This window comes from Clarias gariepinus, chromosome 3, assembly GCF_024256425.1.
Source record: "Clarias gariepinus isolate MV-2021 ecotype Netherlands chromosome 3, CGAR_prim_01v2, whole genome shotgun sequence".
NCBI lineage: Eukaryota > Metazoa > Chordata > Actinopteri > Siluriformes > Clariidae > Clarias > Clarias gariepinus.
In genome coordinates this window covers 42,044,000-42,060,239 of record NC_071102.1, presented here as the reverse complement: position 1 = coordinate 42,060,239, position 16,240 = coordinate 42,044,000, and the positions used below count along the sequence as shown (strand labels likewise).

At 39.9% G+C, this 16,240-nt stretch overlaps 2 protein-coding genes across 3 annotated transcripts in view; both read right to left on the bottom strand.

The window, feature by feature from the left end:
* The window catches only part of LOC128518710 (sialoadhesin-like), a 1,187,000-nt gene that overhangs the window by 527,278 nt on the left and 643,482 nt on the right, over nucleotides 1–16,240 (bottom strand). The window lies entirely within an intron of this gene.
* Nucleotides 3,817–15,312, bottom strand: pdgfaa (platelet-derived growth factor alpha polypeptide a). Of its 2 annotated transcripts, XR_008357742.1 has the most exons (7): nucleotides 14,873–15,312; nucleotides 13,021–13,117; nucleotides 9,340–9,447; nucleotides 8,731–8,918; nucleotides 5,144–5,264; nucleotides 4,842–4,956; nucleotides 3,817–4,284 (listed from the first exon to the last, which is right to left on the bottom strand). XR_008357742.1 is itself a non-coding variant. In XM_053491705.1 (6 exons), the coding sequence occupies exons 1-6, from the start codon at nucleotides 14,954–14,956 to the stop codon at nucleotides 4,274–4,276; spliced, it is 609 nt and encodes a 202-aa protein (XP_053347680.1). In that variant the 5' UTR covers nucleotides 14,957–15,310; the 3' UTR covers nucleotides 3,817–4,273. The 2 variants fall into 2 exon arrangements, 1 of the variants encoding a protein (XP_053347680.1); XM_053491705.1 differs by lacking the exon at nucleotides 4,842–4,956 and having other exon boundaries at nucleotides 14,873–15,310.

Sequence of the window (16,240 nt, the reverse complement as noted above, 5' to 3'; positions counted from 1 at the left end):
GATGAATATCCAAATATTGTGGGCAAATATTTTGTGGAATGATGAGACAAAAGTTTAACTTTTTAACACAGCATTTTTATGAAATATGAATATAAAAAATATATATTCCAGCTACTAAATTTCTATTTTTCTATGTTCAAGATCAAATGTAGAAAGTTTAGCAACACAGCTAGCTACTGTGTAGCTACAGTAGTAGACTGTATATAAACTTATTAACTTTAGCTAATTTGTTGTTGTTTTATGTGCTAGCTTAGTTACTTATACTTTAGCTACTGAATCTATAATTTACAATTTTGGCAACTAACAAGTTCAGCTATTTTTCAACATTGTAACTTTTAAACCTGCACATATATTTCTTTTAATATAGCTAGCTTGGCACGTCTTTTAACATTTTAGCTGGATAACTTGTACTGCAGCTACAAAATCTATATTTTGCTGGAAATTAAAAAATTAAAGCTATTCATGTTAATTATAAAGAAACTTACAGTTGCTATTAAGATAAAAGAAGCTTTTTTTAAACTTTCTTTTCAGCAACTTAAATTTGAAATCAGTTAAAAAATTTAAGCAGAATTAAAAAAAAAAGTGATTGCACCTTTTACCCAAGTAAAAACCTTGGTGTACTTTTACCAGCTCTGAGCAGCAGCACATCCACTAGACGTTATCATCTTATCCTTGGGGTAGCTTTCTTAGCACGGCCTTCATTTCTCCTGCTTGTCTGGAAACCAGCCACGCGAAGAAAGAAAGTCATCTTGAAATGTGAGTATGAGAAACAAATTCTGTCTTTTGTCCAGTTCTGAGGTCAGAAACTGATCCCTGCAGCCTCGATCGGTTCGGACTTGTTTACACTGTCTGCTGCACTAAGGGAGCTCTGATCTGAGATCAGTGAAAGGATGACTTTTGTTACTTTTGAACTCCACATAAATTTGGCGCAAGCGATCCCCATCTGTAAAAACTATCCTTGGGAAACCCACAGGTCCGTGTTATTGGTATTTATTAGTTTGCATTGAACCGTGCATTACAGCTAAGCTTGTGTCCTTATTCAACTCAATTTTTCAATGAATTCAATTTCACACATTTTAACAGCGAGGCCGTGTTGTCACAAATAGGTGAGGGAAAAGTGAATGGGTGTAAATCCTTTCTGAATGTGCTGTGGATATTCAAGTTTTCCTATCATAACAGGGTCAGCTGGTACACACACACACACACACACCAACTGTGGAAACGGCCCTTCACACACAACCCAAGCACACTGGCTCTATTGTGGCCTCGAGAAAGCACACTCCATCCCGAGAAAAAAAAAGTGTGCGAGGGAACGCTCAGTCCAACAAACATGTTACTGCAGAGTAGTGTGTGAGTGTGTGAATGTGTGGGGAAAGCATGCTAAATCGCTTGCACTTTTATGGCTGAAGAAAGGATATTACTTTACGCACCGCACTGGCATTATGGAACTCGACCACAAACCTGCTCCAACTGTTTGAGGTCCAACTTCTACCCACATGCTAACACATGTCCGGGGTTTGTTGTGTTTCTTTATAGCATGAGCGCACACAGCTGGCGGTGATGTAATGATTAGCATTTGGTGGGTAAGCTTGCTACCCGTGCTAATTTAATTACACAGACTGATTACATGGCCCTCTGTGTTGAGAAGCACTACATCCTGGTTGCATTTTTTTTTCCATCACTCGTTCTTTTTCTCTTTCTGTAAATGCACGTGTACGTGTGTGTGTGTGTGTGTGTGTGTGTGTGTGCAGAGCTCCAGTTTTTGCCTTTACAGATTATAGGCTTCGCTGTCTCACATCAATCACACACACAGGTGTGCTAAGATGAACTGCATGACATTAACACACAGGAATTTTACACTTTTTTTTTCCTCTTATCTTTTTTCCTTTTTTTTTTTAAATTTCCCTTCTTTGACAGTTACAACATTTTCCAGACCGTAAGGCTTGTTCTCTTTGCCCTTTGTGACTTACATATAATGACATGATATGCACTGTTTAAGATTCATTATTATTTTCTATTAATGTTTACCTACTATTAGAGTATTTACGGTAGACTTCACTGACAAACTTCAATGTTAACTCCTAAGAAAACCTTTTTTTAATGGTTTATGAAATATAGATACATTATCACAGAAAGATCTTTGCCAAAGGTTGGTCTTTCAGCTGTTCCTGTCAAGGGTTCGCAACAGCAGACCATCCAATCTGAACACACACTTGGCAACGGTTTTACACTGGATGCCGGTCCTGACGCAACCCTCCCGTTTTATCTGGGCTTTGGAGCAGCACTTTATCCAGTGGCTGAGGTTTAGGCATTGCGTGGGAATTGAACCCGAGCCTTCCACATGGAAGATGAGAAACCTACCACTAACACCCCAATAAAGATCTTTACCAAAAAGGAAAAATTCATTTTAAACGACTAATGATTATGACGGAATGGTTTGTTTAATCTTTTTTGTTTAAACTTTGTCAAAGCTCAAGTCATCTGCGGGACTCTGCTAGGAAACTAGCATGGTCGAATCAGTATTGATAGCACAAAGAAAAGTCACCTGTGAAGCTAAATGAAAGGTTTCTGCATACATATTCATATTTATACAACCATGTAGATAAATCTCTATTTTTATTGGTCAGAATTAATTTTATGTAGCATTTTAGTATGCTACAAGGCTAATCACGAGTTTATCATAACACACTTGAAAGGAACTTGGGTAGCAGAGGATTTGTGTAATTAGGTTAAAGGACAGGTATGTAGTTAGGTTCTCAGGACAAAGTTAGACTTAGCTATGTTCTTTTGTCTATATTTTTTGTCCTTATCGCGTTAGAGGGAATTGACTTGTCTTGCAGCTGTTCCACAATATTTAATCGAGCTACAAAATTGTTGTTTTTATAAAAAGTCAAATATTATAAATACTGGCAATTTGTGCAAGAGGAAGACAACATTGTGAGATGCAAAAGATGTAAAGATGCGAAAAAACAATCACACTTCTGGTGGCATGGAGAGGGTAGTTTCCATCACCATCAACCAACTTGATGTTGATTCTTTTCTTAAAAGCAGCACATCCTGAAGTTTTACGTTCCTTATCTAAAGACTTGCAGAAAGATATTCTTTCATGCTCTAACATGAGAAAGTTTACTTTGGTGAACTTCTATATAGTACATGCCATAATATGCCATAGTATTACCAAGGTATATACAATAGTATTATATACACCTATATACAAGGTATATAGGTGAATATAATACTATTTAGTAAGTATATAAATTTATATAGTAAGTTCTATGGGACTTCAGTGGATACTGTATTAGTAACATAGTAGGTACCACCATGCTTTGATGAATACCACACTAGACAACATGGCAGTTCATTGGGTACCATGGTAATACTATAGACCCTAACCCTAACCCTAACCCTATAGATGTTCAGCAGGTATCGAATATGGTATGTAAGTACATACTGTACCATATTAGGTATGTTAGTACACACTACTGGAATAGTATAGTACAGGCAGTACCATATTACTATGTCATATTAAGACTAATACCACATACATTATGGTATTTAATTAATGTTCCATACATACAATGGTACCATACTATATGAATATAATCATTATGGTTTATAAACATGTGTAGTATATTTCCGACCCTATCCTGGTGCATGTTTCATAGTACCATACTACGGTACATGGTAGAACCATGTAAAATACTATAGTATCAACTTTGTACCAAATTATGTACTATGGTAGAACCATGTACCATAGTGTGTATATCAGCAAATATGTTCCATGGTAATATATATATATATAAAAAAAAACATCAGTGCACTTATAAATAGTTTATTAAAGGCTATTGAAGGCTGTTTTTTCTACTGTACATATAGGATATGAGTCTCAATAGAAAATGGGGCTACAAAAATAAGAGTGTATACTGAAAAAAAAGTGTTTGCTGGAAGAAAGGAATCTTGCTATAAAGGTGAATAATTGTGTCTGTCCATTATATGGTAGATCCAAGCTCCAAGCAGCGTTATGAGAATTCAGACTCCGTGCTGAAAAGGCAAGGAACATTAACGTTCTTTATAGTCTTAATGAACAATCCGTCCTTTTATTCATTTCCTTTGTGTCTTTTTGTCTTCAAATTTAAAAAGTCCAAGAGACATCCAGTCCAAAAGTCTGAACGCTCCACAACGGTCCGGTTAGCTTAATCCAGGCCAGGTGTGTGGATTGCGGTGATTGTTTGCTCAGGGCTGCCACACACTCTCCAAGTTGATCCAGTCAGGTTCACCGTACATCTGGGAAAGCAAGCAGACACACACACACACACAATCATTTTATACCTGAATTTGTGTTTTAATCTAAAACTAAAACTTACTATAAATTTTAATCTTAAACTTGATTGTGAAATTGTTTTAGTTTGTCTCAATATCATGTAAATTAAGCATGAATTAATGATGCAGGAACATTGAGGTCGTTTTCACACTTGAGGTCCTCGCTCATTGCAGAAAATGTTTAGCTTTTTCGAAAAATGTACTTCTTTTATGTAAAAGCAAATCTAAACGTTTTAGCCCTGCCCCCGAAAGAAACCGAGAATCTGTCCTGGGTGTGGACTCAAGTGTAAAAATGCCATTAGCTTTCCCCCTCGCCATCGGTATTTGTTAGTATACCAATGTCATAAATGATAACTGATTAGTAGTCGCTTTAATCAATTAATCCACCTCAGACATCGATCTTTATGTTACGAGTTATAGATGAAACCCATCAGCATCACTGAACATTCCCTCCACCTACGCGGCTGATCAGGACGCTGATTGGTTGATTGTTAAACCAATTGAGCCGCCCGGTTGCTCACCTCCTACCTGTAGACTCACTCAGATTACCAACCGAGCGTGTACGCTTTTTTCAGATTTTTTCCCCTGACCTTTCCTTTATCCTTGTCCTCGTTTTAGCTCTCTCTCGAGAGTGGCCTGCGGATGGAGGAATGATGGGAAACGGGAAAGAGAAGTAAAGACAGAGTGGTGTATAGTCGAAGTCGTACAGGGAGCGTTGAAGTGGCAGACCAACAATAAAACAAGACTTGATGTTTTGCGTAACTTGAAGAGCCAGATTAAAGGTGGTGAAGAAAATGGTGTGTGCGTGGGTGGGTTTGTGTACCTGTGTGTAAGCGGGACTCTGTGTGGTGTTTAGACACGCACACACACTCCAAATGATCCTCCAGCTGCACCTGCACCTCCCGCAGCTTGGGTTTGCGACGCACATACTCGATCTTAGCCACCTGAGACGGAGAGGAGAGAGAGAATTTGAGCATCAAAGCACTATGAACAGTTTATACACACACACACACACACACACACACACACACAACTATTTAATTCTGGTGTTGGAGAGAGGTAAGTTCAGGTGAGAAATGCACATGGTGTGCATCTACCCCTAAGTGATTTTTCTCTATATAAATACACACACCCACGCAAACCCACACACACATACATACACACACACACACACACACACACACACCATATACTGAAGCACTCCTGAACTGCTTGCGCTAACCCCCTGAAGGCATGATTATACAGAACTCCATTCATGCCTCAACACACACACACACACACACACACACACAACTGAAGAACAGCTCTGGAAAACACAGAAAGAGACAGGCAGGCCCAGCGGTTCAAGCGAGGTTAACGCTATTGAGCGCTCCCGAGGGGAAGTTTTGGCCTGAAACCCAGTAAGTTCAGCAGCCATGAAATCCTCGCGTTCCTCCCTTCCTCTGCCAGACATATAAAGCCTTTTCCACTTGAGTTTAAAAACGTTTGTACAGTAGTACAAGCCGAGGAACAAGCGTCAACACGTTGGCAGCCAAGAGAAGCACTCCTGTCAGAACTGTAAGCAAACTCGAGCTTCGAGTGCTTGTTGAAAGCAGTGTAATCAATTACAATAAATGTAAACAAACTCATTCGTTTGCTATTTAAAAAAAGGCTTAGCTTTAACACCGCAGTCAAGCTCGAGCCCTGAGTGGCTGGCGAAAGCAATCCGACTGTCATTACTGTTCCCATCCGACTGTGCAAAGCAGAATGAGCACTGCATGACTGGTTACCGTCATGTAAACTTTACGCGTTCAGTCTCTATTAAAGGACAACTATTATCTGTACTATCGCTAAAGAAAAACTAGAACCACAACTAATTTAACTCAAGTTACAGTAATGACAATAGGTCTCCTTTAACCTTAGGAAACTTTAATTAGCTTATTTTTGGTTTAGGATTATAGCTAGCATCAGTACTGTATCTAAGATCCTTCGGTTTCTTTAAAGAACTAGCATTAAGCTTATAATCAAACTATTTCTGCTTACAGTAATCACCTTACTTCTCCTTTTAACCTAAGCAACCTTAATTTGGTTCCAAAGCAAGTGCTGGTTCCCAATAAAAGAAACTAAATGTGCTTGCTTGCAATACTGATGATAATTCTTCTTTCAACAGAGACATGATTTGCCAGATTGTACCGATGCTAGGTGTTTCATTCTCTAATCTGCCTTTAATAAAAGGAAAAACATTAACCAATCCTGCGGCAGATTCCTAGAAAGTTAGACTAAAACATCCCCAAGATAGACTTCCTGCTATGTTGTTTTATCATTTTTTTCAGTTTGCCATCAAACATTAGTACATGCAGTCAAAATTGTTGTGGGACAAATTATTACAAATAATTACTGTATAAAGAATTCTAAAAACAAAAGAAATTCTGACAGAGTTAATAATTAAAATTACCATTCACACCAACAGCCTTGTAACAAAAGTAACTCCAAACTTACTGAAAAGTTAGTTAGCATTGCTCCTGTAAAAGAAAAATAATAATACAGTACATCTCTGGTATCAGTAAGAACTATTATCATTACCGTAACCAAAGCTAATTCTGTCTCTTTATAGTAACTGGCCTTAATATTGTAACCATGCTATTAAAGGAAATACAGTGAAACCTCAGATTGCGAGTAACGCGGTTTGCGAGTGTTCCGCAAGACGAGCAAAGACTTTGAATAAAATTTGACTTGGAAAACGAACAAGTCTTAGTTTACGAGTACCGAGTATCATCATAAGAAGCATGCGCTTCTTATTTTGATGCCGAGTGTCACATGATCACAACTGAGCCAACGTTTTTTCTATGTCTTGTGCTGCGGAATTGTGGGTAATCGACTCCCCCGCTGGGTCTTAGTGCGCGTCTCTTACTGGTATAATCAACATCCGTGCACGTGTGTACTGTTTACTCTAAGACTGTGACCACGTGTGTGTGTGTGTATAAAACATCTTTCAAAGTAAACTATATTAGTGTTAAAAGAAGAATTTGCATCAGAAGTGTTTCCAAGCTAACTCTGGAATCATTGAAAAGGGAATTAGCGTTGGTACTGTATCCAAGCTAACTGCCAATGCTAAAAGAAGGACTAGCATTAGTAAATTGCACAAGCTAAATCTGTCAGTGAAAAAAAAACTTAAAACTAATAACGATTCTGTGTACAAACATTACACTATTAGTATTAATGAAAGAAAAAGCAATACTGGAAAAAGGCAAAGTAAACTGTAAACTGTCAGTGTGTTAGAAGAAGAATTAGCCTCTATATATAACTATATCTGGGTTAAGGTGAATCAGCACTACTGTAACCGAGCTAACTCCATCAACACTGAAAACAGAATTAGCGTTGGTAGTGCACTCAAGCTAACTCTGCCAATGCTACAAGAACGACTAGCTTCAGAAGTATCGATCTGTGTACAAACTAATCTGTCAGTGTTAATAAAAGAGCTAACAATACTATTCTGTCACAGTAAACACTGTTAGTGTTAAAAGAAGAATTTGCAACAGAAGTGTTTCTAAGCTAACTCTGGCAACATTGTAAAGAGAATTAGCATTAGCAACAGTAATGACTTAGGATAGTAATGTCTATCCAGGCTTACTCGGGCAGTTTTAAAAGAAGAACTAGCAACGCTATTAAGCCCAAGTTAATTCTGCCTTTGTTGAATAGAGAAACATAGCATCCAAGCTAAATCTGTCCATGTTCGAAAATATCACGAGTCTCTATCAAAAGAAGAACCTGCATGAGTACTGTATCTAAGCTGATTCCCACAGATATAAATCTGTACTGTATCTCAGCCCTCTGTCTCTGTCAGTATTTGGAGAAGAATTACCAGAGAGGTATACCACCAGTTATTCATGGTTTATGTAGCCAATGTAAGTTCACATAACAAAGGTATAAAACCATTCTATTCTGCGGAAGTTGGGAATATAACGATATCCAGTGTAAAGGATGGAGAAAGAAAAAGTGAGTGTACGTTGTAAGAAGATGATATCTATCTCTCGTTTTTGTCCTTCGCTCGTGTAATAGCGTGTCAGGTTCTTCCTTTATCTGCTAACACAGTTGAGTTGGCCTCACCTTCACCAGAATTCGAGCTCTTGGATAAGACACAGAGCAGTGGGTGTATGTGCGCTTCTTTATGCGCTGGTAAACTGAGCGCTGCGCAGCTGTTTATGTATGAATGGCGCTCGCAGAACGAGAGCGAAGGAGAAAAGAGCCGATAAATAATGATGAGGGAAGGAAAAAAACTGAAAAATAAAGTACTCTGTTATCTGTTTGCTAGAAGTATATAGTGGGTGTGTGCAGGCAGGAGAGAAAGGCACTCACCTTTGTACCTTCAGTGTAGTTTGATGTGAGTGTGTGTGTAAGAGTCTGTAAGCATTTCTACGTGCTTCTCCTTACCTTGACATTCCGGTGGTGTTTTTTGATCGCATGGCAGCGCATGGTACTGGTGTTGCAGCAGCCCGAGCACCGTGTCACCTCCACGCATGGTGGCCATATAAGGAAGTTTGCTGCTGTAGGGTCCACCTGAGAGCGTGGGATCTCGTACACCTCCGTTCGCGTCTTGCATGCGGCTGGAACTGCTTCCTCTAAACACATGCATACAGATGAAACGAACTAATTCATATACATGGCTGCATTAATATACAGAATAAGTGGTTAATAAGTGTTTTAAATATTTAAATAATATTATATTATATTATATTATATTATTCTAAAGATTTAAATGTTTAGATTCGAAAAATAATCAAGTGTGAGTATGTGAAGACATTTCATACACAGACTAATATCGCAGTATTCATGACCGACGGACGACACACATGACGCATGCCGCGACACAAACACACAGCTGAATCAACACACTTTGCACACCTACGCTAATCTAACAGAGATTTGTTGCTTATCTAAGGAGGTTATTCAGTTCAGACTCTGACAGGCTGCGGCATGAGCGCTGACACGTATGGAATCTCTACCTATTAGGCTCAGCATGTGTATGTGTGCGTGTCTTACCAATACTCCTCTTGTGTCTTGGGCGTGTGTACGAGCCCTTGAGGTTGGCGTTGTGGTCGAGATGTTCTTTGCTGTAGCGCCATTTAGTCTCCCGAACCACCTCGTTCTCTGCACCAATCAAAATAACAGAACGCAATCAGTGACTCGCCCGGCACATCAAAGAATCAAAACCAAAGGTTCCCAAAAGCGTTGTGCCCAAACAAAATTGCACGATTCAATCGCTTAGTATATTCTGTTTATTCACTAATTAGAGCAGCTTTATGGCCCTTTATCAGGTACACCACTTGTCATCACAGCCACGCCCACACCATGCTGACTCTGGCTTAAGGCCATGATCAGACAGCATGCTTAAATCAGATACGAGTTTATGTTTCTGTAACCTGAGGACATGTGATTAGTGTGCTTTGACGAGATTCTAGCTTTTTATTGTCGACTAAAAACCACATGAATAAGCTTGCAGTCATAAAAGATCATATTACGCATGTCTAGACTTGACAACAATTAGATATGTATGAGACACATGAAAAACAGGCCTGGGCGACAGCTGGCACGCCGTTACATACAGGAGACCTACGGAACATAGTACTATAAAAGTTTTAGAAGTTAAAGCTATGGAAAAATGGATACCTAATATTCTCTTATAAGTACATGGACACAGACGGGTATGCTAACTTTAAGCTAACCGTATACACCGACACCTGACCTCGCAACTCTTGCTATTGCACAACAGACACTTCGGTATTTAGAAGGGCGCAAAAGTCACAGCTGTAAAGTTATAAAACGATAAACTCTTTATGGTCTAATTCCACTTTAATTTGCTCGTGAGGATGTGATTTGAAACCGCTGAGCTCTACTTTGTCTTTTATCATAAGTCACAATGTTTTCCTCTTTCATGTGGTTTCAAGGATTAAAAACATAAAAGTTCTTCGAAAAAAAAAAAAAAATGAACATTGGTGCACACTCATATTAAGGTTGCTCTGTTACAGTATGTATTCAACTGTTATATTAAGTTATGTAAGTTATTATGGAACTTTAACGGATTTAAAGAGCTTCTAACCAATCAGGATGGACATATTGCGGGATTAATTACTAATATTATTAAATAATCATCACATCACACGTCATATTTCTAAAAAAACAAACGTCATTTATAATGAATATGTAAATAAAAAATATACAATTTTCATGAAATGAAAGTAGGCTGAGAAACCTGATTAAGTCATTAAGAGATAACAGTGTCTTAACAGAGACTCTTAACAGTTTTAACAGTAATATTAATACAATTTAATGAATGAAGTCAGTTTGTGTCGTTTATAGATTTCGGAGATTGTTTAGAGTATTTGTTCAGCCTCACTGGAGACATTATGAATGTTTGAGGAGCTCAGGAACGAATAAAAGGTGTCAGTTCCTACAGTCACTAAGACAGCCAGACTAAAATACGTGGGGCGTCTATTTCCAGAGACGAGCAGATGCCTTTATTGAAGCTCAATGGAATTCCAGTGCCACCACGGTGCCGACTTTTGACTGACTGCCTCCAAATGGAGTTTAACATCGCTCTCTTTGTGGAGATTCTTCACTGGAAACTTTATCTGCCTTACTTCATGCGTGTAAACTGAGCCCAGAAGAGCAAGTCTGGTAAATAAGCACGCACGATCACACATCTAACCGGAGGGGTGGTGGAGGGTGGCGGGGAGGGTGGGGGGGATGGTTGGATGCCCCTATTGACTCGCCCCAGGGAACCGCCTCAGCATGGCAGGGGTAGGAGAGCTTTGATTCAGTGCTCGGAGCTGTTCCCCTGCACATTAGCTGAGTCTTTCACACACTCGTTAGCAGACTCCAGAAACACACTCCTCCCTGGGGCGATCTCGCAGACACACACGCCTGCTAGGAATCCGACATGAATAATACATTACAGTGCTGGCATTCAGCCCTGCTAAGCTTATAAAGGCTGCATGACAACACCATAATGGAGAGAGTCTCTTGACCTCCCTCGAGCTGCAGCACCGCTACACATGCAGTCGTTTGCATTTCAATTACACGTTCACTGACAAAATGCTGAGCAGAGACGCCGGTCTTGATGGAGCTCCTTTGCACTTTTCTATTATCAGATCCTCCTCAAGATCTAAACTGCTTTTAGTTGAATTTAACCTAAAGTTTAGAAACGCTCGCTGGGAAGTGGAAGGTTTGGAGCGGAATTTTTGTTTTTTATCATTAATGCAAGAAAAGGCTCGCTGATGTCTCCTAACGTCAATGTACTGTAGCTGTAAGGAAAGTTAACAGAACTGCTAAAGTATCTACGTTTCCATTATCAGGTCACTGATAATGGAAAGTTCTTGTTTCTAACTCTTTAAAGCCTCCCAAGCAAACAATAAACTGTACTACCTTCCTTTGTTTAGACAATGTGCTGTCCTGCTGGGAGTGTTAGTTAATCACCACTGGGAGTTGAGACACTGCACCATCATTATCCCTCTCCAGTGAAACCATTTCTCTTTTAAGAGAATCACTTGTTCCGTTACACCGAATCAGAACAACTATCCGGTTAATACGAATAAGCAGCAACAATGCCGATCCCATCACAAGCTATCATACTGTAGTGCTAGCACTTTCGATTCCTTGTCTTACAATCAACACAAACCTGATACGACTTTCAAAACTCCTCGGAAAGTGCAGGAATTCTTGCCTCGTCAACTGCCGCAGGAGATCAGACTGCATTTGTGACTTTAAATCACTTCTTTGTTTTGTCCTGTGGTCACGCTTTCTTTCTCCGACACTGACTAATCTAGGACCAAAAGAGAGGACCGGCCAAAGCAGTGACATCCGTCAAACAAGTTCACACGCAGGCAAGACTCGCGGCGCCTTGAGAGACAAGACAGAAGTGCCCGTTTCTGGGCAACGGTCCTTGAGGCGCTTGGCATCAACACAACTGGACAGTTTTGTGAACTTTTGAACATGGAGCTGGATTAGAAGCTTGTCCTTCTTGAAGACTTACTTTCAGCACACTGGAACACTGGCCTGGCCAATTCAAAAGCACAATGACATCATGGGACAAATCTGGCTAGTAGACTGGATAGCTTGTTCGTTAGTCAGCTAATTTATCATTTACTTATGCATCAGGAATCATACAGGTCTGAATGGTATTTAAGTTTATATACAGTAGAGAAAAAAAGCAGACGGACAGAAATGTAACTTGTTTTTCCAGACTTGACTATGAAAGTGACTGTCAAGGAAGGAGCACACAAAACATGGTGTACAAATGCAAAAGAGGATTTACCTAAAGAATGGACAAATAGCACAGAACAAAGATGAATGACGTAGATTGCAGCTAACAAGAACATGCATAAAAATGTATACACACAGTAGCATGAATGTGTAACACAGGTGACAAAGATAATTTAACGAAACTGGTAAAAAAAAAAAAAAAGCAAGACTACTAGACTACTTTGTGTACATGGACATGTATGGAGCAAGTGTCTATTACAGGAGTATACAAGATCTCGCCAGCAACAATTTGACAGGACTCAAAGATGTGCCCTAGATAGGAACCAGGTAGCCACAATGGAGCGCAGCCAAGGATTCCCATACAGCTCATGTGTGAGTTCATATCCTGGATCTCTGAGCCACTGAATATCCAATGATTCTGAACCAAGTTTTATAGAGTGTGAGAAACATAATGTGGAATACCTGCAGAGTGTAACTCCAGAAGCCGCTGAAGGTCACTCATGGTGCGGATCTCGCTGTTGGACAGTCTCTCGATTAGCTCTCGGGGAATTGACGCCTCCTTGAAAAGCAATTTGCTTAAATTAGCATGGATAATCACTGACTTGGGTCTTTATACATAAGTAAGTGAGATGTTATAATGTTTAAGCAAACATGAACCCGAATGACACGGTTATCTTACATTTGCGTGAATGTCCTCAATTGCAGTACTTGAGTATGATTTTTTTGCCTGGATTATTTATACTTTTGGAAAACTTTTACTCCATTACCTTTAAAGGAGGCTTTTAGACACCATCACATTTCTGTCCTTTGCTAAGGTAATGAACTGCCCAATTTAAGCTTGGGTGCACGAGGAAAGTGGAAAAACCCCAAAGCACTGACTGTTACTTTTTCTACTTAACCAAAACATAGGTAATTGTTTGGGTGTTACTGGACAGAAAACGACTCATCAGGGCCTACCGACTGTATGCTCCATGGAAACTAACCTGACATTAGTCATGTCTTGTTGTGAAAGAGGTAACCTCGATTCATGAAATCATGAAAGGTGGATATGTATATACAGTAATACTATAAGTCTACTATAAAAACACACACAGTCTAATTTTAATACTAAATAAATACAGTCACCATACTATACTGTGGTCTGTACAAATATTGTAGGTTCCTAGTAATGCATGACTACTTTTGGTCTAAAAATCTGTTTGCATGTAGTATGTTAAAAATACTAGATATTAGCCAACTAAGGTATGGTCTACAAACATATTAAGTTATTAGGACTAAATAACTGTAGTGTACACACTTATAGCAATTTAATAAGACTTAATAAATCCTATTAGATTGCTGAACTATGGTATGATCTACATGTATAGTATATATAAAGAACATATACAATTATTAGGACTATTATATTATTAATGTTTACACTTGGAGTAGAGGATAAAGTACTACTAAACTACAAACTTATGGTCTAACACGGTATTAGCAATAGAAAAGTACTGGTCCAGACACTTACACTAGGTTATTAGTACTTAAGCACTCTAAGGCTTCTAAAATACAGCCAATATGCATATAATAAATTATTAGGTTAATTAAGTTCAGCCTTCATTCGTCACATATAGATTACTGCACAGTGCAATTCTTTATTCTGCTCATATCCCAGCGTCTTGTTAGTAGAAAGGGATCAGAGCAGACAGGGTTAAGGGCCGTGCTCAAGGGCCCAACAGTGGCAACCTTCCGATCGGTACCGCAGAGCCTTAACCCGCTGAAACATCACCACCCAAGTGATGTATTACAGGATTATTAATACTAGATAAGCATTCAGAAACTATAGTCTGAATGCATATGATGACTTACTGGTGCTAGATAAGCCTTATTAATCATTAGCCTACACTCTAGGTTCAAATCGGAGAGGTAGTAACTGCTGATCTGCATGGACACTCACCTGACATTAGGCATGTCTTTTAGTGAAAGAGGTACACAAATATTTATATACAATAAATAGATAAATAAATAGTGTTAGTATACTACACTATGGTCTGCTGGGTTACTAGCAGTGGTAACTTCTGAGCTGCAAAACTTCTGTAACTGTTCTTCATTTGTACACTCAGAGGTTTTTTTAAATAGTTACTTTCTAGTAATGTAATGCATTGATTCCATGCACGACTGCAGGGAAACCTGGGTCCATCACCTGCTCTACCAACTAACAGGATTATTTTCTCTTGTAAGGTTCTGCATGTCTAGCGTGCACCGGGTCAGGCTACAGTTAAACGTGCGGCGCTACACCGGCTACGCGCAGGTGCGGGAAGCGCGTCCTCACCCGGGTTGCGGCGGCGGCGGCGGCGTGCGGCACGGAGAAGCAGCAGCAGCAGCACGCGAGGAGGCAGCAGAGCGCGGCTCTCATCTCCGCTCTCGCGCGCTTTCACTGCTTCCCATGGATGATCGGACCGCACACGGGGTCACTGGCGCACAGTCGAGATCCCCGAAACGCGATCGAGTCGATCATCGCGTTCCAGAAATCATCTCCTTTATCTTCGCTGCATAGTGCACGCGCCGTCAACGTGCTCTAAACATCAACAACAACAGTAAAAAACAAACAAACAAACAAAAAAAATCAATCCTTTTGGTAATAAAGAGCGCTCTCCGTCCTCGGTGTAAATCCAAAATTGTCTCGCGGTGTGTCGTTTTTTTTTTTTTTTTTTCTTTCCCCGAAAGGGAGATCCTCGCTGAAGCGCGCGCCCACCGAGAGAGAGCTCCGTCTGGTCGTGAATGAACTCTGAACGCGTCGTGGCTTCGAATAAAACAAACGGGACGGAGGCGCGCGCGCACACTTCACGCGCGCGTCCCCGCCGCCCTCGCGCAGTCCACCTGTAACGTTCACGAGCTTGAAACCAGCCCATAATTAAGACTTCAAACGCCATCAAAGGAAAGAAAAGATAAAAAGTGAATTTGAACTCCCTCCCTCTCTCTCTCTCTCTCACACACACACACACACACACACAGTATATGAACAGACAAACTGTATATATACTTATTTTTAGCTTTAACCTTTTAACTATTTCTACAAACTCTTTTCCTGTCATGAGGGTACTTATGCTAGTATACACTGTATGAAGAAAAGTATTTGGCCAAACCTGTTAATTATCAATCAGGCCCATTATCCCCAGTGAAGAGCAACCCTAATGCCTCAGCATACCAAGACATCTTGGACAAATCTATGCTTCCAACATTGTGGTCACAGTTTACAGTTTAGGGAAGACCCTTTTCTATTCCAACATGACTGAGCCCCAGTGCACAACGCAAGGACTATAAAGTCATGGGTTTGGTGGGTTTGTGTGGAAGAACTTGACAGAGCGCTGACCTCAAAACCCATCAAGCACCTTTGGGATGAACTGGAACGAAGGCCTTCTCGTCCAACATCAGTGCCTGACCTCGTAAATGATTTTACATAAAGATCCCCACACTACCCTGTGGTATTATCTGCCCTAATGTTCAGTATGTTGGTTATACTGAGATGCTCTTCTGCTGGTTGTAAACAGTGATCATGCGAGTTTTCACAGCCTTCATGCTAGCTCGAACCACTGTGTCTCAGACAGATCTTTGTTGCTGAGCTGGTACCATTTTAAAGCTAGATCTTTTCCAATTTTAGCACATAGTTGTCTCTTATTATCTGGGAAGGTGTGTGTAA

What these genes read in the sequence shown, in the direction of transcription:
- pdgfaa (XM_053491705.1), bottom strand. Translation starts at nt 14,956, where the DNA reads ATGAGAGCCGCGCTCTGCTGCCTCCTCGCGTGCTGCTGCTGCTGCTTC. An exon ending in CCGCCGCCGCCGCAACCCGG is followed by an intron (nt 13,118 to 14,872) that starts GTGAGGACGCGC and finishes TTGCTTTTCAAG; the next exon opens with GAGGCGTCAATTCCCCGAGA. An exon ending in TCTGGAGTTACACTCTGCAG is followed by an intron (nt 9,448 to 13,020) that starts GTATTCCACATT and finishes TGATTGGTGCAG; the next exon opens with AGAACGAGGTGGTTCGGGAG.